General features: G+C 38.7%; 1 protein-coding gene across 2 annotated transcripts; it reads left to right on the forward strand.

Moving 5' to 3' along the window:
• Positions 1-603: 603 nt before the first annotated feature.
• Positions 604-19,691, forward strand: mrps33 (mitochondrial ribosomal protein S33). Of its 2 annotated transcripts, none has more exons than XM_044107566.1 (3): positions 604-689; positions 6,332-6,548; positions 19,473-19,691. In XM_044107566.1, the coding sequence occupies exons 2-3, from the start codon at positions 6,334-6,336 to the stop codon at positions 19,576-19,578; spliced, it is 321 nt and encodes a 106-aa protein (XP_043963501.1). In that variant the 5' UTR covers positions 604-689; positions 6,332-6,333; the 3' UTR covers positions 19,579-19,691. The 2 variants fall into 2 exon arrangements, with proteins under 2 accessions (XP_043963501.1, XP_043963500.1); XM_044107565.1 differs by having other exon boundaries at positions 610-759.
• The last annotated feature ends 4,122 nt before the right edge of the window (positions 19,692-23,813 follow it).

Raw genomic sequence — 23,813 nt, forward strand, 5'->3', positions numbered from 1 at the left:
CAGATAAATTAGCTAAAAGGGCTTTAGAGGGGGAAATAACAATTTCAATTCCTTTTGGGAAAGGGGAAGGAAAATCACTTATTAAAAGTAAAGAAATGGAGGAATGGCAAAAAATATGGAATGAAGATAAGAAAGGAAGAAGATTATATGAAGTACAAAAGTCAGTTCGAATTCGGAGCATTAATGAAAGAAACAGAAGAGAAGAAATAATAATTAAGAATAGGTCATACCTACTTAAATGACATGCTTTATTTAATAGGGAGGAAAAATAGTGATAAATGTGAGAGATGTGGAGAAAAAGAAAATGTAGAACACATACTGATGAACTGTAAGTCATATGAACTCGAAAGGGAAGAATTAAAGAGAATAGTTAGAAGTATAGGCCATGAATGGAATCTTAAAGGTATATTAGGAAATGAAGGAAACATAACAGATATTCATAAATTAAGGAAAGCATTGTTTATCTATCTTAAGAATACAAAATTAAAAAATAGAATGTAATAGATGTGAAGTAACGCTGCTACACACTCATGTACAGTAGGTGGCGGTATGCACCTTAAAGTTGCTTGTGATCCGCCATAATAGAAAAGAAGAAGAAAAAGAATTAAATCCAATAAGAAGACGAAGAAGAACATCAGCGGAGGACGTATGATGTGGTGGAGCTTGTTGTGAAGGTTGAATTTGTCAAAGTAAGCAAACAGATTTCAGATAATGAGACCGTAGGGTTTTACCAGCCTCACCCGCAGCAGGTTCAACTAGGTAAGGTTTAACAGCTGATTAAAAACTGTAGACGTTGTTGGAGTCGGTAAACAAAAGAGCGGAACGGAAATATGACTGTGTATCAGTGTGACACATGGGAGACGCGTGAACTGTTTCGTAGTGGAGCTCAGTCAGCTATAAATTATCCGATGAGTGGGATGGTATTTATCAGGCGGTGTTTGAAATCCACTGTTGTCAGATCAGCCAACAGGGGGGATTTATCGGGACCCCTTTTCAATATTAGCAAAACAAACTAAAACAAAACAAAATATCAAAATTTTAATTGGCTAAATACCAAAATAATGAAAAAAAAAGAATATGTCACACATTTATTTATTTATTAATACAGAGCGATTATTATCAAATTAAACAATGTTTGACCCAAGTAATATAGTTTAAAGGTGATGTTACCAAATACATATAAATGTATATAAACTTATGATTCTGAAGACATTAACAAATCTTTGACATATTCTCTCATTGTTGTTGCTTTCATCAAATGCATATATTGTATGTGATTCTAACTACAATCACAAACCACAATCCATACCAGTAATTGGAGGTAATGTATGGAAGTAAATATGTGCCATCAGAATTTGAATAAAAAATACCTCTGAAATTTGAATGTTGTATATTAGTGCTTACTTTTTCAGTATTAAAATAAATTCAGAATATATTTTTAACCTAAAAAAAAATTCAATGTCATTATTTTTGCAGTAAAAAAAAATTCGGTGTCATTTTTTTTACATGGTTGCAATTTTCAGTTATTAAAAAAATTCACATTCCTATTTCAAAGTCATCAAATTTTCAATATACATATTTTTCACAGTTTAAATTTTCAGTGTTAAAAAATTCAGCATATAAAAAATTCAACTTTTCAAAATTCAAATGCAATATTTTCGTTGTCCTCCAATTCAACTTGCTCAAATTCGCCGTCTCAAATTCAGCGTCTAAAAATTCGCTGTCTCAAATTCAGCGTCTAAAAATTCGCTGTAAAAATGGCCAAGGTTACTTCAGGTCACAGACATTAGCAATGGATGTCCGATTCCAACATCCACCTAATCACGTGACACAACCGTCATATTGAAGAAATACCAGCATCACCCAGGCTGGCGACCATGGAGGCGAACGCAAACCCAACGGTGAGTTTAATGCTTTCATATTTCTATAGTATATTTTATTTTGTGCATGAAGTTTGATACATTATCTTAAAGCCTGATTTAAAACACGGGTTGGGCCGTTGTTAATCTTACACCGTGTAGTGCCGGCATATTACATCTCGCTACCTCCTAGCACCCCCAGCCCCATCCCCGCTGTCCCACGTCCAATTTCCCCAGTTTTATTTCAAAAAGAAATACCACTTGGGTCAAGTCTAGAATCTTTAAAGAGAACTGATGGGTGGCGACATTCTGGGTTGTTTATATGTTGTCTTAGGTGAGACTGAGACAGGCAGTCTTAGTAAAGTCGTAATTTTTCAGGAGATGCTACCGCTAATATGGCTGCCTTGTGTGCTTCAAAGAGGGGCTGTGAACACTTTCCGACATTAATTATAACCACAACCCCATTCTGTTCAGCTACCGTATTGTTCAGGTGACTTCATTACAACATCATTCAAAATACTGCTTCTCTTATCTGACAATTGTTGATATACAATATTAATTTACATTCTTTTTACTTTGCCTAAAACCTCGTTCTGTTACCTAGCAACACTATAAACAACCGCCTTTGTTTTTTCAGTTGATTTTAACTCATTTTTAAGAAAATATATGCTTGTAAGTACATCTGTTAACTTATTTTAGATTAAATATCATAATTTAATTTAGATTACTGTGACTTCTCAATGCTGACCTACTGATGTCAAAATACTTTTTTATTTTACTGACAATTTTTTATATGTTTTTTTTCTTTTTTCTCTTTTCAAGGAACTTTTGCTGAATCATATTTTTGATAGACTCCGTGATCGTTTGGAGCAGGAAGAAGCAGTTTTATATCTGGGAAGAGTGTGCATAATCAAAGGTTTGTACAAATGACAAGTTTCAATATGTGATGCTTTTGAATGTCTATAGTAACATTAGCTTTGTGAGGTCTTCAATATGATGAGATTTGAAGGGCAGTTTTTAATCGTTTATTACTCCATAATTGAAGGACTGAGCGACTGTGGAGAGATCTGTGGACGGCTGTAACGTGCATCTATTATGACGTGCTACATTACCTTAAAGAAGAGGGATACCTGGACATTTCAAATGAAGCACTCCTCTTCTGTTGCCATTATGTCTTCCTGCCATGTCTGCAGGATGATCTGGATACTTTCTGCAGTGGCTGGGACAATCACCCACTTCCAACTGAAGCAACATGACTCCTAACCTGCCCTGGGTTCTTGGTCGTACACATCATCCAATTTCTGAACCCCACTGTGCCTTGACAGAGGTTATAAAGATTATAACGGAGGCTCAGATGTATTTGCTGAACATTTTATGTTCAGATTTTTATTTAATAACAATAGCTGAATAACGGCAAACGGCTGTTTGTAACCAAGCAACCAAAATCACCAGAAGGCAATCATGTTTTAACAAGATAACTATCACATTTTAATAAGATACATATGACGTTATAACATGATAGCGCTCAATTTTTTTTCCTGTGACAGGAATACGCTTCCGTGCCAGTTTAAAAATTCACCCTTTATGAAATGTAAAGCAAAATGCTGATCATGTTACCACAGAGGTGAATTTTAGTGCTTTTATGGTAGACATGTCAGAGAACAAAAATGTTCTAAATTTGTAATTTGTTTGTTTTTTTTCTTTACTCAAAAGGAACCCATTAGGTACATTTGTACATTGTTGTATTGCTTTACATTACTTGAATTATAAGAATCAGAAAAAGTTTTGTCTTATGTTGTTTATTTTCTAATACCTAAAGCATATATGAACTCATCTAAGTACATTCAATAAAATTTTGCATAAAAAAACAATTTCAGTTTCATATTTAAAACTGCCTGTACAAACAGTACTGACTCAGAGAAATGAAATATCTACTCTGAACATTGTGTTATTCTAGTTCCTCTAGTTTTGAATTTGACAAAACTAGAGAAATTAGAGTAACAGCAATGTTGTCGCTCTAATTAGTAATACATATGATCACATTTAAACATATGTATCGAACTTGTGATCTGACAAAATCAGAAAATTTAATGGATTCTACATTTCAACAAAACTGTTTTGTTTTAACAAACTGATTCACAAACAAAGAACTGCTACAGCTTAAATGTAGATTTTTATTTATTTATTTATTTTTAATAGGTCAATCACTCAAAGCAAGCCAAAGCCAGACTGCGTAGGGGAAATGCATGCTACAAAATCCTCACTGAAAGAGTTGTAATTCTAGTAGTGACAAGGAATTCTTAGTGTTTTGTAGCATGTGGTGTAGTTTCCACGAACAATCTCCACAGACAGACTTGCTGGCAGATTTTCCCATCCAGTCCAGAATTTCATCATGTCTCCTCTTCCTCCACTCCGTGGTCTTTCAGTTAGTAAATTAAGTAAGTGGCTTGCAGATTCAACAATAGCATCCTGACTACCCTGTAGTAACAAAATATATAAAAGACAAAGTAGCAGTTGAAAAAGGATTAGTTAAAAAGAAATTTACACTTTATGAGAATGATCACTTTTACTCAGGAAAGCTCTGTGCTGTAGGGTTCCCACCTTTCAGAAATTAAAATAAGGATCTAGCAGATGGAAAGTGTCATTCTATTTCACTAGAGAAACTAAAACTGCAGTACCATAAGTTTTAAAGAATAAAGAGACAGTATAATTTCTTCAGTTTCCCTCTTATTTTTTTTTTTTTTACAATTGCTAGCATTCATCCTCACTGACACTGTTCAGCCTGGCATGTGTGTCTTCCCTCTCCTGTATCTTTGCTAGGACATGGTAGAGTATCGGTTGAGGACGTTTTAAAAGTTTTGAGACGTTTTGAGAGCGGCTCACCACGACTGCTAACCCTCTTTTGCGCCCTAGTGTTTCTAGGCAACCGTGACATCATCAATGGTCCAAAGCGTTCTGGGGTCCTTACTAGCTCCCGCCACATTAGCTGAGCTTAACATGTCTTGTGTTTTATTTTTGTAATTATTGTTACACTAAATGTTTATATGCATGTGATAGGCGTTACTGTCGGACATACAGAAATACCGAACAAATCGCGTCTCGTTACGGGCGATTCCGATTTTCTGAAAGGGATGGCAATCCTACTGTGCTCTTCTCTCATTAAAATTATAGAAACTATATAAAACACAAATAAATCTACAATTTGTAAGATTAACAACGGCCCAACCCGTGTTTTAAATCAGGCTTTAAGATAATGTATCAAACTTCATGCACAAAATAAAATATACTATAGAAATATGAAAGCATTAAACTCACCGTTGGGTTTGCGTTCGCCTCCATGGTCGCCAGCCTGGGTGATGCTGGTATTTCTTCAATATGACGGTTGTGTCACGTGATTAGGTGGATGTTGGAATCGGACATCCATTGCTAATGTCTGTGACCTGAAGTAACCTTGGCCATTTTACAGCTTAATTTTTAGACGCTGAATTTGAGACGGCGAATTTGAGCAAGTTGAATTGGAGGACAACGAAAATATTGCATTTGAATTTTGAAAAGTTGAATTTTTTATATGCTGAATTTTTTAACACTGAAAATTTAAACTGTGAAAAATATGTATATTGAAAATTTGATGACTTTGAAATAGGAATGTGAATTTTTTTAATAACTGAAAAAATGTAACGTAAAAAAAATGACACCGAATTTTTTTTACTGCAAAAATAATGACATTGAATTTTTTTTTTAGGTTAAAAATATATTCTGAATTTATTTTAATACTGAAAAAGTAAGCACTAATATACAACATTCAAATTTCAGAGGTATTTTTTATTCAAATTCTGATGGCACATATTTACTTCCATATTATGCTACTAAAAATTTGTTGCAACCTCCAGTAAATCCAACAAGAAGATTTACTATAAAATAGTTTTGTTGTATTATAACAACACTTGTTGTAAAACAAGTTTTGTCTGACTTAACTTCAGACAGTGAGAAAAATGTGGATGTGCCTTTCTGTAAATGTCTGGTTTCAACTGTATTGTACAGCTCTAATATGCTATTTATTTGTACAACAAATTCCGTCTTCCTCACAGCAAAGATTCCTGTAGATTTAGCAGGATAGCTCATCACCACAGTTTTCTTTGTAAAGTCAGCTTTTAGTTATTTTCTTCTGTAATGTTGAGGTTTTTGATAAACCCCAAGCCATGGGAATCAGTTTCAATGTTTTCAAGCATTAGCATCTGTTAAGTTAGTGAATAGAGGAGGCAGATTCGGGTTTATTTCTCTCCGCTGACTGACATGTAGTTTTTGGAGGGTTCTTCTTTTATACAGACTGCTGACTTGTGAAAATTAAGAACATTTGTTTTTATTTTCCTTTAAAGGCCAAATGCTCTGCTCCATGTTAAATTTCATTTTAACCTAAAACCCTGGTTTTAGGTTTGCATATTTAGTAAATTTGTCCCACTTTTTTCTCCTAGTTATGGCCGGTTTCTCCAGCTATGCGGTGCGCATGGCAAGACTGAGCTCCAGAATCTTTGGAGAGGTTGTCCGCCCCACAGACTCTAAATCAACGAAAGTGGTCCAGCTGTTCCAAGAGCCTCCACTGGCCAAGAGGAAGGAGGTGTATGAATGGTATCCTCATCATAAGGTTTACTACGCCATGACCCAGAAGCTCCGGTTCATGGGACTGTTTAGGTAGTCAATTCAATTCAAAAATACTTTATTGATCTCAAAGGAAAAATTATGTTGTTTTAAATCAAATCAAATAAAATTTTATTTGTATAGCATATTTCAGCAGCAAGGCATTTGTTTGTTACTGCGCAATAGCCAGCCCCGCCCTCTCCTCACAACTCCTCGGGCTGACTACTGACCAGTTCTCTGTCTAACAGGTCCGGAAAATCTCTAAGACCCGGGTCTTACCCTGAACAAGATCTATAGGAGATAATCTGTTTAAACTGGTGGCGGAAGAGATTCGTCTAGCACTAACTACCTCCAATCCAGAAGTTATGACCCTTTTCAGTTAAGGAACAATCAACCGAGTAGCCTTCACAGCTGCATAGTTCCAATAACCACTTCTGTTAACGGTAGTTCTCTTCCTGTCGTAACGTGCACTTGGTAACGGCTAGATAATATTTAGTGACTAGGATTCAAATCACAGGGTCATTATTTTACTCTCACCAAAGGAAAGTCTGAAGCCACCACATTACTAGAATCATGTATACTGATTTTACTATAAATAGAAGAACTTTAATTCAAATGACTCAATTAATTTCAATGTCCACAACCTAATCAGAATTTTTAAGATATATGTATTTATTAAGCAAGCTTTAGCAGGGAAAATGACAGGCATACAGAATTTACTTGAGACTACCATACAAAGAAAATCAATAAAATTTAGATCAATTCAACCTTTACCTAACAACCTCCCTACACTGTCATCTATCGGTCAAATGAGGCTTTGGGATGCGGCACAACTCATACCCATCGGTGGAACTAGATCTTGGCAACAGAAGTCCTTGTAGTCCTTGGTCAGAGTCTTTCCCTTGGAACATAAACTCTCCTTGGACCCGAAACAAAATGAACTGTCTGCTTCGTCCAGCCGAACAGCTCTTGGTCGATCCTGTGACTTTTTTTCAGTTCCCCAAGTCCGTTGCGATGTAATTTGAGATCGTTGGGTCGAGAGCAGAGTGTGGAAATCCAATGAGGAACCAAGGCAGTGGATCTCGCCCTTTGGTCCGGCGTGAGGAGCTCCGTTGTCCTCCTTGTGAGGCGCTTTTCTTGGTTCCAGGGTGTAGTCCTCTGCTGGTCTTCTTGCCGCTCTTGTGTCGAGTCTCAGCGCCGGGGACGAAGAACATCGTATCACCTCGGTCTCATGGTTTTATACTTTTCTGCACTTGTGGGCATGTATCACAGATAGAGAGAGAGAGAGCAGGGGTGCTGCGTGCATTTGCCCGCCTATTCAACCAGGCCCCAATCGTCAACTCAGATCTCTGTCTTAGGGACTGTTGAAGACTGCGCAATAACGTACCTGTGACATTTATAACTTGGGTCACATCAACCTGATTGCGAACTAAAGCAGTTGTGACACTAATGCACTTGTGACACTTGTGACCTGGGTCACATCAACCCGGTCACGTAGGACCGACCCCTTTTTCCGAGAAGTCAGATTCTGAGTGACACCCACACCTTGCCATTCCTCACATAGAACATCAATTCATTGCATTTCAGCAACCATAGATTATTTGATTTTGGTTCATTTGCATTGGTTAGCACTGTTGCTGTGCTTATTTGATTGGCTACCTGCTTGGACAGATGATCTCATCTCCATCACTGTCTTAGAGACATTGTGTCCTGATGTCTGTGCTAATGTCTCAGGTTGCTTAACAACCTGTTTCAAAATAAGGCGTTGTCCATCTCTGCTCTCCTGTTTCCAAATAAGGACTTGACCATCTCTGCTCTCCTGTTAGTTCCCCTTTTCCCCTTAACCTTTCACCTACCATCTACCTCCAATACATCAGTGATCTTTAATTTCAGTTACACCTTTTACACCATTTCAAGTTCAGAGTAAAAATAACATTTATAACTTCTTTAGCTTCTCTGATTTATCATTCATTAATAATGTTATGATAATCCATAATTTATCAGTTACTCTAATTATAATCTTAATGTGAGTTATTACAAATGTTTTCTGTAAAGAAACCAAGAATAATCCATGATTCTTATTATTTGATATCAAAGTTAAAGTTACTTGTTTTACTTCTAAGAGTTCCCACTAATGTAAGTGTAAGTGTAAGTATTATTACAAGTAAACCAATATTAATATAAGTATTTTACTTTGAATCTTATCCAATTACTCACAATGTTTAGAATTCTTTCTTTAAAACTTTCATGCTAAGTAATAGTCTGAACTATTTTTATAAATCTGCAGGCTGGAAACTTACTTCCTCTTTTTCCAGGAAACTGCTTTTCCTGTTTCATGACTCTCTCTGTCTTGACTATGATTTCTTATGATTAAATAGAAAAAGTAGAATTAAAGCAAAGTTTGCAGGAGACAGAAACAACACACACAACCAGATTGATTTTATTGACATTTAAGTCTAATGTTGGGTCTAGATTTCACTTGAGTAATTAATTTTAAAGATAACTTTATTCATTGTTACTGTTAAACTAAAATCTCCAGCATGGGGAAGTGGGATGATCTCGGATTTTCTTGACACCCCCTCCACGAGGTCAGACCTTTCCCATGCTGGGAGTCCATCACCCTCCTGCAGTTCTGCGTCGTCATCATCTGGAAAGAGAAGAGGTTCTTCTGGGATGTGAAGTTGCAGATTCTTCATCCTCAGTTGTCACAAAGGGCTCAGTGTAGTGATCAAAACTCCACCTCTCTTGACACCCCCTCCTTGGAGTTTTAATTTCCCCCATTAGGTGATGAATGTTGAAGAGAACTTGGATCGCTCTGATTCTTCCACAGGAACCTTCGCTGGATGAACTGTCGTTTCTTCAGGATGTGGGAAGGAAGAAGGCCTCAAAAAAAAAAAAAAAAAAAAAAATCTCGAACATTCAGCAGAGCAAAGCAAAAAGAATAAGCAGCATGACGCTTTTCCGGTAATCGTGATCCTTTTCCGTAGCTGTGGTCTTTAAGGGGTACTGGAGTTGTCGGAGGCATCAGGAATTGTCAAATTTTTTAAAAACTGCAGTTTTGGGCTCCTTCATCAAAACTTACAGTGCTGAATATCCAGGACAGGTGCTCTGGATATCAGGATGAAACAGTTGCCAGATCCTTCTAGGTGTAGGGTCTGACTTCAATGCTTTGTTACAAGGTTGATCTTAGTGATTTTCTATGACGCCACTTCTTCCTCACGACTTCAGCCCCTTTTCCAGTTTAATCCATCAGTTTGTGACAGGAGTTCTTCTTTAGCATAGTCCAATTTCTTCACGGCCCTCCCAGTCCAAAGCCTTGAAGTTGTTCTTCTAATTACAACCACCCCCCCCCACGGTGGCCAGTCCGAGATAGGGTGGAGTATTACATGATTCACTGGCCATTTCACCGGCTTCTGTTTCTCTTTAGTTAGGAACTGGAGTGAGCTGCTCGACTCCTTGGATCCCTTTCTTCATCTGTAGTACTGTGTTGCAGTTCAGTACTTACTTTACAAAATCTTGGGCGTTGAACCTCAGCTTCATCACCGTGGCTGTAGGCCGATCTTGACTCTCTGCCCTGTTTCCAATGACACTTTGAGCTGCAACTTCCCTTTTTCCTTCTCTGGGCAAAAAGGAGAAGTGTCTTCGCCTCCCTGCTTTCTGTGACGTGAACGGAGTTCCTCTGCAGGGGAAGACCTGCTCTTCTAGCAGCTGTCACTGTTACTGAGTCCATCAGAACCAAGAGGTATTTCTCACCTCTTTTTCCTGTTTTCCCCATGGGGCCCGCAACATCCATGCAGACTGAGCCCCAGGGGACTGTGCTCTTGATGGTCAATCCCTCCAACCGCTGCCCTCGGCGACCTGCGTTGTATTGACCACACACTTCGCAGTCCCTCAGCACGCGCTGGACCTGTTTCACTGGGATCCAAAGCTCTTGCTCCTCCAGCTCCCTACGGGTAGGTCGAACGCCTGCATGTCCCAAGGCCTCATGCATGCTCCGCACGACCTCGTCCACGTACTCTTCTGGGACCTCCCGACCTTTGGGAGTACTGTCCCACTTCTCGGTCTCGACAAAGACAATCTTCCGTTGTTGGACATAACAGTCCACTTCTTCATTCCCACGCCAATGAGCTCCCTCATGCGTGTGCGCTTTTTGATGCTCCTCATCCGTGTTGTCCCCCGCGTCGTCTGAGCTGCTCTCATCCTGATGTCGTGTCGGCGCTGATGGTTTCCTCTCCGTGCTGTGAAGCGTCGGGCGAAACTCGGACCGCTGGGCTCTCCGCAACGACCAGTCGATCGCAGCCTTTTCCAGCTCTCCCTCCTCAACCATCTGCTGGAGTGCTGCACCCGCTTCCTCCAGACGTGTCAGTCGAGGACTTCCTTGGGCCGATGACGGATCCGGTCGAGATGGTCCTTCGTCCTCATCCGCAGTCAAGTCGATGAGGTCCATGTCCGCCGATCCCAGCTCTCAGCCGGGGGTCCCTGTCCTGCTCGGGAAACGGGATGGAGCCTCAGCGACGTCAGAATCCTCCTCTCTCGCAGCTGGGGCTGATGCTGGTTCCCGCTCCTTCTTCTCCTTCTTGTAGAAGTAGTGATGATTGAAGAACATGCGCTGCTTTGGCTATGTCCAGGTGCCGAATCCATCACTGAGCAGCAGCAACTTCATTGGAGTTCTCTGTAGTTGGGACTTGGAGAGCTCAGACTGCTCCCCTCCTCCACTTTGTTCCTCTTCTTCGTGGCCGTATCAATCTTCTTTATTATCCACGCTGTTCTTTGTCTTCGAGTTGCCTATCCCCCAAAGCCTCTCTTAACGTTATCGAGCAGGGATGGGTCTAGGCCAGGTTGGCTACTGGCTTCACTGTCTGGATCTGGTCCTTTATCCTCAGCAGAAGCTTTCCCTCACCTGTATGCTATACAGTTACTGCAAGGGTTGTGACTGACGGCCTTATCAGTCACCACTAGCTCTTCTCCCTAAGAGCTAGCCACTAAGTGAGCTATTCAGAATCACACATCTGTTTTTACTGACTTAGTACCTGAGGCCCTCCTACTCCGTTGGACTTGGGCCCACCCAGGGACGCCATGTTTGTTACTGCGCAATAGCCAGCCCCGCCCTCTCCTCACAACTCCTCGGGCTGACTACTGACCAGTTCTCTGTCTAACAGGTCCGGAAAATCTCTAAGACCCGGGTCTTACCCTGAACAAGATCTATAGGAGATAATCTGTTTAAACTGGTGGCGGAAGAGATTCGTCTAGCACTAACTACCTCCTATCCAGAAGTTATGACCCTTTTCAGTTAAGGAACAATCAACCGAGTAGCCTTCACAGCTGCATAGTTCCAATAACCACTTCTGTTAAGTGTAACTGGTACTTGGCTAGATAATATTTAGTGACTAGGATTCAAATCACAGGGTCATTATTTTACTCTCACCAAAGGAAAGTCTGAAGCCACCACATTACTAGAATCATGAATACTGATTTTACTATAAATAGAAGAACTTTAATTCAAATGACTCAATTAATTTCAATGTCCACAACCTAATCAGAATTTTTAAAATATATGAATTTATTAAGCAAGCTTTAGCAGGAAAATGACAGGCATACAGAATTTACTTGAGACTTACCATACAAAGAAAATCAATATAGTTTAGATCAATTCAACCTTTACCTAACAACCTCCCTACACTGTCATCTATCTATCAAATAGGCTTTGGGTGTGGCACAACTCATACCCATCGGTGGAACTAGATCTTGGCAACAGAAGTCCTTGTAGTCCTTGGTCAGAGTCTTTCCTTGAACATAAATCCTCCTTGGACCGAAACAAAATGAACTGTCTGCTTCGTCCAGCCGAACAGCTCTTGGTCGATCCTGTGACTTTTTTTCAGTTCCCCAAGTCCGTTGCGATGTAATTTGAGATCGTTGGGTCGAGAGCAGAGTGTGGAAATCCAATGAGGAACCAAGGCAGTGGATCTCGCCCTTTGGTCCGGCGTGAGGAGCTCCGTTGTCCTCCTTGTGAGGCGCTTTTCTTGGTTCCAGGGTGTAGTCCTCTGCTGGTCTTCTTGCCGCTCTTGTGTCGAGTCTCAGCGCCGGGGACGAAGAACATCGTATCACCTCGGTCTCATGGTTTTATACTTTTCTGCACTTGTGGGCATGTATCACAGATAGAGAGAGAGAGAGCAGGGGTGCTGCGTGCATTTGCCCGCCTATTCAACCAGGCCCCAATCGTCAACTCAGATCTCTGTCTTAGGGACTGTTGAAGACTGCGCAATAACGTACCTGTGACATTTATAACTTGGGTCACATCAACCTGATTGCGAACTAAAGCAGTTGTGACACTAATGCACTTGTGACACTTGTGACCTGGGTCACATCAACCCGGTCACGTAGGACACGACCCCTTTTTCCGAGAAGTCAGATTCTGAGTGACACCCACACCTTGCCATTCCTCACATAGAACATCAATTCATTGCATTTCAGCAACCATAGATTATTTGATTTTGGTTCATTTGCATTGGTTAGCACTGTTGCTGTGCTTATTTGATTGGCTACCTGCTTGGACAGATGATCTCATCTCCATCACTGTCTTAGAGACATTGTGTCCTGATGTCTGTGCTAATGTCTCAGGTTGCTTAACAACCTGTTTCAAAATAAGGCGTTGTCCATCTCTGCTCTCCTGTTTCCAAATAAGGACTTGACCATCTCTGCTCTCCTGTTAGTTCCCCTTTTCCCCTTAACCTTTCACCTACCATCTACCTCCAATACATCAGTGATCTTTAATTTCAGTTACACCTTTTACACCATTTCAAGTTCAGAGTAAAAATAACATTTATAACTTCTTTAGCTTCTCTGATTTATCATTCATTTATAATGTTATGATAACCATAATTTATCAGTTACTCTAATTATAATCTTAATGTGGGTTATTACAAATGTTTTCTGTAAAGAAACCAAGAATAATCCATGATTCTTATTATTTGATATCAAAGTTAAAGTTACTTGTTTTACTTCTAAGAGTTCCCACTAATGTAAGTGTAAGTGTAAGTATTATTACAAGTAAACCAATATTAATATAAGTATTTTACTTTGAATCTTATCCAATTACTCACAATGTTTAGAATTCTTTCTTTAAAACTTTCATGCTAAGTAATAGTCTGAACTATTTTTATAAATCTGCAGGCTGGAAACTTACTTCCTCTTTTTCCAGGAAACTGCTTTTCCTGTTTCATGACTCTCTCTGTCTTGACTATGATTTCTTATGATTAAATAGAAAAAAGTAATTTTAAAGCAAAGTTTGCAGGAGACAGAAACAACACACACAACCAGATTGATTTTATTGACATTTAAGTCTAATGTTGGGTCTAGATTTCACTTGAGTAATTAATTTTAAAGATAACTTTATTCATTGTTACTGTTAAACTAAAATCTCCAGCATGGGGAAGTGGGATGATCTCGGATTTTCTTGACACATTTCAATGTGCTTTACATCAAATCAAACACAATGCAACATAGAATCAACGATCAAAATACGACATTAAGTCAAGTTCCATCAATAAATTTTTAATTGATTACTTTTCAAATACAATCCTAAACAGCTGAGTTTTTAGTCAAGATTTAAAGGAAGTCAGTGTTTCAGCTGTTTTACAGTTTTCTGGAAGTTTGTTCCACGTTTGTGGTGCATAGATGCTGAATGCCTCTTTTCCTCATTTGGTTCTGTTTCTGGGAATGCAGACCAGAACCAGAAGACCTGAGAGTTCTGGAAGGTTGATACAACAACAGCAAATCTTTAATGTATTGTGGTGCTAAACCATTCAGTGATTTATAAACTATCAACAGTATTTTAAAGTCTATTCTTTGAGCTACAGGGAGCCAGTGGAGAGACTTTAAAATTAGTATTATGTGCTCTAATTCCTGGTATTAGTGAGAACGCAAGCAGCAGCATTCTGGATCAGCTGCAGCTGTTTGATTGCTAACTCATATTAATTCAAATTTGTCAAAGAGTTATTGTAGATGGTGATGGCTGTTGGCCGGAAAGATCTCCTGAAATACGGTAGATCTAGAAGGTTAGCAATTTGGTGCTCAATCTGTGGTTTTTGTTGGATTTGAATCATCTGTTGCTCTTGGTAGTAATGATTTAAATCACAGATCAGACCTGCTCTTGAGTGAACAGCAAATCATACTTAATCACAGGAAATGTGAAAAAAGTGGTTTGTTCCAAAAATGTGGATAAAAACAGTGGTGTGTTCTAACAATAAAGGCACTGAATCCTTGCAGTGAGACTCTGGCTTCGTTCACACAGCAGGCCTTGATGCTCAATTCAGATTTTTATTTATATTTTTAATTTTTGTATTCTACTGAATGATTCAACCGCAACAATTGTGCGAAGATAAAGATTATGACTCTTTTAGTCAACATTGTTGACAATAAGCTTCTAGTATAGTGCAAAAAAGAATTAATGTTGCAAAACAATAAATCAAAAAAATTAAAAAAGGAAAAGACGAGAGGAGTTACCACAACAGGCTGCATACACTGGTGCATGCGCACTCAGTCACTTATCAATGGTCACAAAATAAACATCGAGTCTAAAAACATAATGTTGCAACTGACTAAATGTTCTGCTCTTTCTGTGGGAAATGTTTGAGTGTTTTTAGTGTTGAATCCTGAAACATATAGTGGCATTGTTGTCACTTGCTATGGCAACGAGTCTGTTGCTATGACAACAGACTGTAGCCAACTCGGAAAGTGAGAATGATAATGAATTTTCTCTGTTATTTTTCTTTTTAATGTGGTGAATAGCACTAAATAATACCTACATCTCCAAGTTTCATTTAGTTCACAGAATTGTTTTACTGCAGCAGCACGGCTATCCATGGCATGTAAAAGAATAGTCTTTTTCCTTCCAGCGTTGTGTGCATATAGGGAAAATGAATAACCGCAGCCTCTTTGGTGGGGAAAAGCTGCAGTTCGATGATCAACTTTGTTGTCATCTCATTGGATCTCCAGCCACATGTCTTGGACACTCAGGTGAATAAAGGTGCAGAGCTGTCCACTGACCACTACTTGGTGGTGAGTTGGCTCTGGCCCAAGGCAAAGCAAACTAAGCAGCCGCTTAGGGCCCCAAGGCCACTTTTACTTTGAAAAAGTAACTTTAATCAGATTACTGATTACTTCTTGAAAAAGTAACTTGGTTAGATTTCTGATTACTTGATTTGGAAAGTAATTAAGTTACTTAAAAGTTAAAAGCAACTTTTTTAGTTACTTTCAGCAGCTGCTAACAACAATGTTCCACCACCTGTTAAAATTACATTGAGCTTTGCCAATACTTAATTGCAAGTTATTATATAATGGTAACATCAACAATGTGTATGCACTTATGTGGTTGAACTCAAGGGGAGGTTGTTTAATGGTTACAACACTGAAAAATACTTGAATAATTTTTGCATGTTTTTTTTGTGTTCCACTATTGTCTGGAAAACATTGTAGCATTTTAGAGTGCCCCCTGCCAGCCCAAGCCTCCAGGTTCAGCATTACGGCCCTGTGTTTGGCGTCAGAGCAGCACACAGCGCTCCTCCTGTGGCTCCACAACTCGGATGTCTCGCTGTACAGATTTGTGACACTTATCTTAATATTAATAATTATAATGCCGTTTAGTTGCACAACTTTACGGACTCATTGATTCACCCACAAAGTGTTGTTTTTTTTTAAAACTGGAAACGTACATATATAGAGGTCATTAAACATCTCCCAGACTTTGCTCAGGATGTTTTATAACTCTGGTTGCCAGTCCCATCCTGTATGCTGTGGTGAGCTGGGGCAGCAAGCTGAAGGTGGAGGACACTGATCCGGAAGTGCCAGTAATGTCGTTGGAGTGGAGCTGGATTTTTTTGACAGTAGTGTCAGAAAGAGTCTCATCCACTCCAAGACGTCCTGGCTGGATACAGGAGCACCTTCAGCCAGAGACTCATTTTGGCAAAGTGCACCACAGAGCGCCACAGAAAGTCATTTCTACCTGTTGCCATCAGGCTTTACAATGCCCAAGTCTGTGCTAATTGATTCCAGTTTTTTCTGCGCTCATTTAAAGGTTATTTATTGATTAATATATTGCATGTGATTGCTTGTTATTTATTTATTTGTATATATCTAATCATTTTGAACTTTTTACTCTTAGGTATATGTATGTATATATATATATATATATATATATATATATATATATATATATATATATATATATATGATATTGCTGGAGTAGCTTTCAGAAGATAAGCAATTTCCCCTTGGGGATCAATAAGGTATATTCTATTCTACATAAGCCGCACCGGGTATAAGCCGCTGGTATTTCCGCTGTTCTTGATTTTTCACTATAAATTAATATATCTGCTATTAAAGATGCAGCCCTGCATCTCCCACGCCGAACCATGGATTCATTCACGCTTGCATGCAGTGGCTTCAAGATTGATAGCTTTCAACTTAAAAGGGCATCATATGACCTTCTACATGTGGTTTCCTTGATGAGAGGGTACGAGTTTGAAAACATTTCTCCGTTATGCCTGCTGCTAGCATGTGCTTGTTCTAATTGAAAATCAGCACTTTCTTCTTTGATTTCCAATTTTAACTTCCAATAATTCACTTCCTGCTAAAGAGTCCTCTGGTGGTTGAAGAAAAATCCACAGAAAAGCTACACTAGGCCATAAGCCGCATGGTGCAAAGTGTGGGAAAAAAGTAGCATCTTATAGTCCGAAAAATACAGTAGTTAGATTACTGATTACTTGATTTGGAAAGTAACTAAGTGACATTTAAAGTATCTTCTTTAGTTACTTTGTCAGCAGCTGTTGACAATGTTCCACCACATGTGAAAATTACATTGAGCTTTGCCAATACTTTATTGCAAGTTATTATATAATGGTAACATCAACTGTGTCTTCACTTATGAGGTTGAACTGAAGGGGAGCTTGTTTAATGGTTACAACAGTGCAAAACCATTTTTAGTAATTTTTGCATTTTTTTGTGTTCCACAATTATCAGGAAAACTCTTAAGAAGAATTTTAGAGTCCCCCTTCCCTGCCCAAGCCTCCAGGTTCAGCATTACGGCCCTGTGTTTGGCGTCAGAGCAGCACACAGCGCTCCTCCTACGGCTCCACAACTCAGATGTCTCGCTGCACAGATTTGTGACCCTTATCTTAATACTAATGATTATAATGGTGTTTAATTGTGCAACTTTACGGACTCGTTCATTCGTGGTTGTTTTCACGTTTATTGCGCTGTTCATATTAGTCTCAATGTTTGCAGTTTTCTGGGATGCAACACAAAGTTTAATGTCGTTCACAGCTAATTTATTAACTTGACATTAACAAAGATACAGCAGGACGGATCATCCGGGAAATGATGGACGGGGGAGTCTGACTAAAACTAACTGGCTGCAAGACAAAATCTGTGATGTGTCTCTGCCTATTTCAAAACACAAATAAGCAACTTCACATTCAAAAACGCACATCCTGCAACTCATTAAATTTCCAAGCGCCTTTATAAAAAATAAACCCAAAGCTGCTTATAATATTTGGACTTGGTGACAGAAACTCAAAATAGCTCCCATTTTTCCAGAAACAAAATGTGCATGTCTTTCCTCCCACCATTGTTTACATTTCTGTCATGGCAATCAGCTGCTGCTGTCGCATAGAAACGGTGGTCACTTGACGCATAGAGGAAATACAATTAAGTTCCTTAAATTTCTTAAGGCTCGGGATGTTGTAGGGTTGTGTTGATTGATGCAACTGCATCAACCTACCCCCAACTGGTTGGTTGATGCCAATTTAGGCAGTTTGCCTAAATTGGCAGACTGGGGTGTTGGTCTTCTTATTCTAAAAGGGGCACTGCACAGTGGTCCAACTACAGAGGGATCACACTCTTAAGCCACAAGCTGGGGTCTATTTGGGGAGGACTTTTCTGATAGTCGAACCGTTGATTCAGGAAGAGCAATGTGGTTTCCAGCAGGGTGGAGAGCTGTACCCTGCAGCTCTCCACCCTGCAGGGTACGTGGGAGTTTGCCCAACCAGACTACATGTGCTTTGTGGACTTGGAGGAGGAGTTTGACCGTGTCCCTCGGGGGGCTTTGTGAGGGGTGCTCCAGGAGTCTGGGGTATTAGGCACTTTGATATGGCCTGTTGGGCCCTTGTATGACCCATGTCAGAGTCTGGTCTGTAGTGCCGGCAGTAAGTCAGACTCATTTCTAGTCAGATTTGGACGCTGCCAAGGCTGCCCTTTGTCACTGATTCTTTTCATTACTTTTATGTACAGAATTTCTAGGTGCAGCCAAGGTGTTGAGAGTATCTGTTTTGGTGGCCTTAGGATCACATCTCTGCTTTTTGCGGATGATGTGGTCCTACTGACTTTATCATGTCGTGATCTAGAGCTTTGACTGGAGCGGTTCACAGTCAAGTTTGAAATGGCTGGAATGAGGGTCAGTGCCTCAAAATCCGAGGCCATGGTCTTGATATGGAAGTTGGCTAGTCCCTTTCGAATTTTTCAAATCATTGGGGCAGCAAAATGAATTACTGTCTGCAGTGGAGGCCCAAAACGGAGAACATTTTGGGGAGAACAGTGGACTTTGGTGCCTAAATAAAAACAATAGATTAATACTTTTGATGAGGTTTACAATGACCTTAAGAGTACTGTAGTAAACCTTCGAAGATTTCATTTTTGTGGTGACAGAGGAGGACCACAAAAACTCTTCTGTCACTTTTATGTACTTTTTATGTACATAAAAAGTACATAAAAGTGCTTTTTATGTACTTTTAATTTTAAGTACATTAAAAGTACTGAAATTTGTTAAACTGAGGGAATAAACAGATTTTTTTTAACAGAACAATATTTTAACATTTTGATCTCATACTGTTGGGATGTGACTGAGCATTAATTAAGATATTCGGACAGTAGTAAAGTGAGCTGTGGATGCAATGACTTCATTTAGAAGGCTTGTTTTCTTTTCAGAGATGAGCATGAGGACTTCAAAGAGGAGATGCGCCGCCTGAGGAAGCTTCGAGGAAAAGGAACCCCTAAGAAAGGAGAAGGAAAGAGGGCGAGCAAAAAAAAATAAAGTGCTTTTTTTTTTACTCCTGCAGGAAGGAGGCTTTTGTTCTTTATGTAATGTTGATCAACATTGATTGATCTTTTTTTTTTTCCAAATAAACATTTTAAATTGCTCACTCATTTTGTTACAAGCTTTGTTCTGTTAAACAGCTTCTATGATCAGTCCAATGACATATTACATGAAAATTCCAAAGCCATGTTTTATCCATCCATCCATTTTCTTTACACCCTTCTTCCCTAATGGGGTCGGGAGGGTTGCTGGTTCCTCTCCAGCTGCGTCCCGGGCGAGAGGCGGGGTTCACCCTGGACAGGTCACCAGTCTGTCGCAGGGCAACACAAAGACAAACAAGACAAACAACCATGCACACACACACTCACACCTAGGGAGAATTTAGAGAAACCAATTAACCTGACAGTCATGTTTTTGGACTGTGGGAGGAAGCCGGAGAACCCGGAGAGAACCCACGCATGCACAGGGAGAACATGCAAACTCCATGCAGAAAGATCCCCGGCCGGGAATCGAACCCAGGACCTTCTTGCTGCAAGGCAACAACTCTACCAACTGTGCCACTGTGCAGCCCCATGTTTTATCCATTCATCCATTTTCTGTTCACCCTTGTCCCTAATGGGGTCGGGAGGGTTGCTGGTTCCTCTCCGGCTACGTTCCAGACGAGAGGCGGAGTCACCCTGGACAAGTTGCCAGTCTGTCGCAGGCCATGTTTTATGCAGACTGTTTTTACGAGATGAAAAGATTTCCACTTTTTGGAAAAAAAATGCTTTTCTTCCCTGTGAATTAAATCAGAATTATGATGCAAATAATTATGCCTTTTTACTTTTTTTTGGCTATGGCTTATAACAAAACCCCATAATTCAGTGTTTCAGAAAATTATTATATGAAATCACAAAAAAAAATTCATAAATTCTGTGCCCTTGCTTACGGGATTGTCAAGAGCGCTGACTTGCCAGATGTCTAAGAGACAATAATTGTCACACTCCACAGGAAGAGTGAGCCACAAAAGGTTATTTTAAAGCAAACCTGCCCTAGTCAAAAAGAAAAAAACACTTCAGTATATTTCAAATATACTTACGTTTATTTAAGTACATGTTTTAAATTACATCTCAGTGTATATTTTAGGCTAATAAAGTGTGCATATTTAGGTGCCCTAATAATCTTTTACTGTTTCTGTTAAAATGGAAAAGAATAAAAAAAACAACAACTTTATACTTGATGTAATGTTAAAGTAAATAATGTGTTCATATCTCAAAATATCAAACACTTACACTTTAGTGACAGAGGTTCTACAACAAAAACTAAACTTGTCCTTAACACTAAATGTAGCAGGTGTCTTTAGTTCTACATCTTTCTAAATATGATCTGTTTTCAGTTTTTTAACTAAAACACGGAAGCTGTTTTTACCCAATTTATTTTCAGATGTATAATGTAAGATCTATTCCTGCAGTGTTTTCCAACCCTGGTCGTTAAGGCACACTGTCCTACATGTTTTAGGTATTTTCCTGCTGCTGCACACCTGGGTTAAATGAATAGGTGATTAACCAACTTCTATAGCCATTGTAGGAATGCAAAGGAGGCAATGCAATCATATAAATAAGCTGTGCTGGAGTCCAGACTCATCAAAAACATGCACACAGTGGCACATCTAAAAATTGCAGGACATCGGCCCTTGAGGACTGGAGTTTGACACCCCTGTTTTAGAGGTTTCCCAGCTTTAATGTGCCTGATTCATCTGACTACAGTTCAACAAACGCCTGTTAATCCGCCATCAATTGAAATCAGCTGGACTTAAGCAAGGAAATACCTAAAACATGCAGAGCAGTGAGCCTTGAGGGCCAGGGTTGGGAAACACTGTATTAGTGAACGGCTTTAGCTCCAGTTCGCACTCCGGACCAGATGGTGGCAGTATTGCACACTTTCAGGTTGTTTTTTTTTTTTTAAATGAACCATAAAAAGAACAGCCAAAAAGGTGAAGATAGTAGACGCTGTCCAAATTTTTACTCTCATAATGTTGAATTAAAAGAAGAGAGGGCCTTGATAATAGGTAGGGTTAGGGTTACCCTTACCCATTTCTAATATATTATCACAGAATTGTACAAATTGCCAATACATTCAAAGTTTACAGATAACATTCTTATCAAAATTAGCACAATAAATAAATTCCTTGACAAAGGAAATGTAAACAATATTTCACCAAGGACAGAGTATTGTTTTTATTCAATGTCACAGTATTCCAGTATTACTGCAGACAAACTGACATTTCTCCATCCTAAGAACAGTGAGGATCAACGACAGAACATTCCCATTCACTGGACCACTGCACTTTACAGAAACCTACAAAAAAAGAATAAAACAATAGAGCAATTAAACAGAGGAAGCACTTGTATTTTAAAGAGTACAAAAAAAAAAAAACCAGCAAAGAAAAACGTAAGACTTATAATTATAAGACATTGTGGACTTGCTATGTATGTGGCATCATGAGAACTGATGATGATTGGGACCGGATGCCTGGAGTGAAAAAACATTTCTGGGTGTCTTCTTTGAAGTGGAAAAAATAGTCAGCAATATCATAAAATCAGTTGATGCTGGCATTAACTATGAAGCTGTTTTAAGTCTGGACTGAAGGGAAACAGTCTACCTTAAAATCTTTCCATCCATGATCTGAACATTCTGATCATTGCAGGGTGGTGAGGGGGGCTGGTGGTGCCCATCTCCATCTCTACTTATACTGTCGCAGTATCTATATTGTGGCAATTTTCTTAAGCATGTTGTATTCTTAAACTTTGAATATATCGACAATTTGTACAATTCTCTGATAGTAATACTGGCAATGTACTCTTGATAAATGTGAATATATTGAACACACAATGTAAGTTTTTTCAGCCAGAAAGTGTGTTGTAATTGATCCTTCTGTGTTCTGGTAGCCTGATGTCTTTGCAGTACTGTAGTGTGAATGAAGCATGTAAAGTACAAAGTGACAAAGAAAAATAATAAAACACATTAATAAGTAACTGAAACATGTACATCATTAGCAATTATAGTAAACCAAAAGTGTAACTGGAGCATACTGTGATCACACTACTAATATATAAAATATGTAATGCTCATATACTTATGTAATATGTAATGCTTTCAGTATACGAAGTATAACTTTACTTGTTCCAAAAAAGTACATGATAATAAACTTAATACACTTTAAATTGGGGTTTTCTACTGTTTAATTACTATTAAAATACAAGAACAAAATTAGTTGTTCCAAAATGACATACTTCAATACTGATGATTAGTCTGGCTTGAAGTATGCTAAAAATTAACGTATTATATTTAATTTTCACCTGTGATTGATTTTGTTTTTGTTTTAGAACCTCTGTCACTAAATTGTCTATGTTTGATGTTTTGAGGCATAAACACATTATTTACTACTTTGTTAAACAACATTACATCAAGTTCCATTATAAGGATTGTTAATTTTTTTTAATTCTTTGCCATTTTAGCACAATATTAAAAGATTATTAAAGCACCTAAAAAGGTATACTTCATTAGTCTACACTCAAAAAAAAATCAACTTAGGGGGTTATCACATTAACAAAAGAATATCATGTACTTTTAACTAAATAATTTGATGTTTCAAACAAAAACGTGATACAATTATGTTGGATAAACAAGAAATTCAGCAACTTCACGTTTATGAAATTTAATCTTGTTTAGATAACATGACTCATTATAGTCAGACTGATCTTGTGATGAAGCCGACGAGTGAGATCATGAGTTGCTAGTGAGATTATGGAAGATCACGCGACATAACTGTTCTGCACCTGGGAAAACTTCAAAGTGGTTTTAGTTACACATTAAACTATAGATATTTGTTTTTCTCTGCAGGGCACTATTGGCATTTAAGAACTGCACTGTCACAAATGGCTGTAAAAACTACAGCATGAAAATAAAGTAAGGTGGCTGGGTTTTGAAAATACAGCTTTTTATTGTGATCTGAAATGCGTATGGAAAGTATATGGGACGTGTTTGGACCACTGGATCACGTGCGGAAATTTACACATGTACTGTAAATCTGTAATGTACAGTTGCATTGTGGGATTTTTTACCGGCTGGAGGGGAACGTTCACAGGTTTACATTTGAATCACCACAATAACATAAGTTGAGCCAACACAATTGTTTTACATTGGAATAACCTTAATAAATTAAGTTGACCTCACACATTTGCTTTAAATAG

Source organism: Gambusia affinis, linkage group LG23 (genome assembly GCF_019740435.1).
Source record: "Gambusia affinis linkage group LG23, SWU_Gaff_1.0, whole genome shotgun sequence".
Classification (NCBI taxonomy): domain Eukaryota; kingdom Metazoa; phylum Chordata; class Actinopteri; order Cyprinodontiformes; family Poeciliidae; genus Gambusia; species Gambusia affinis.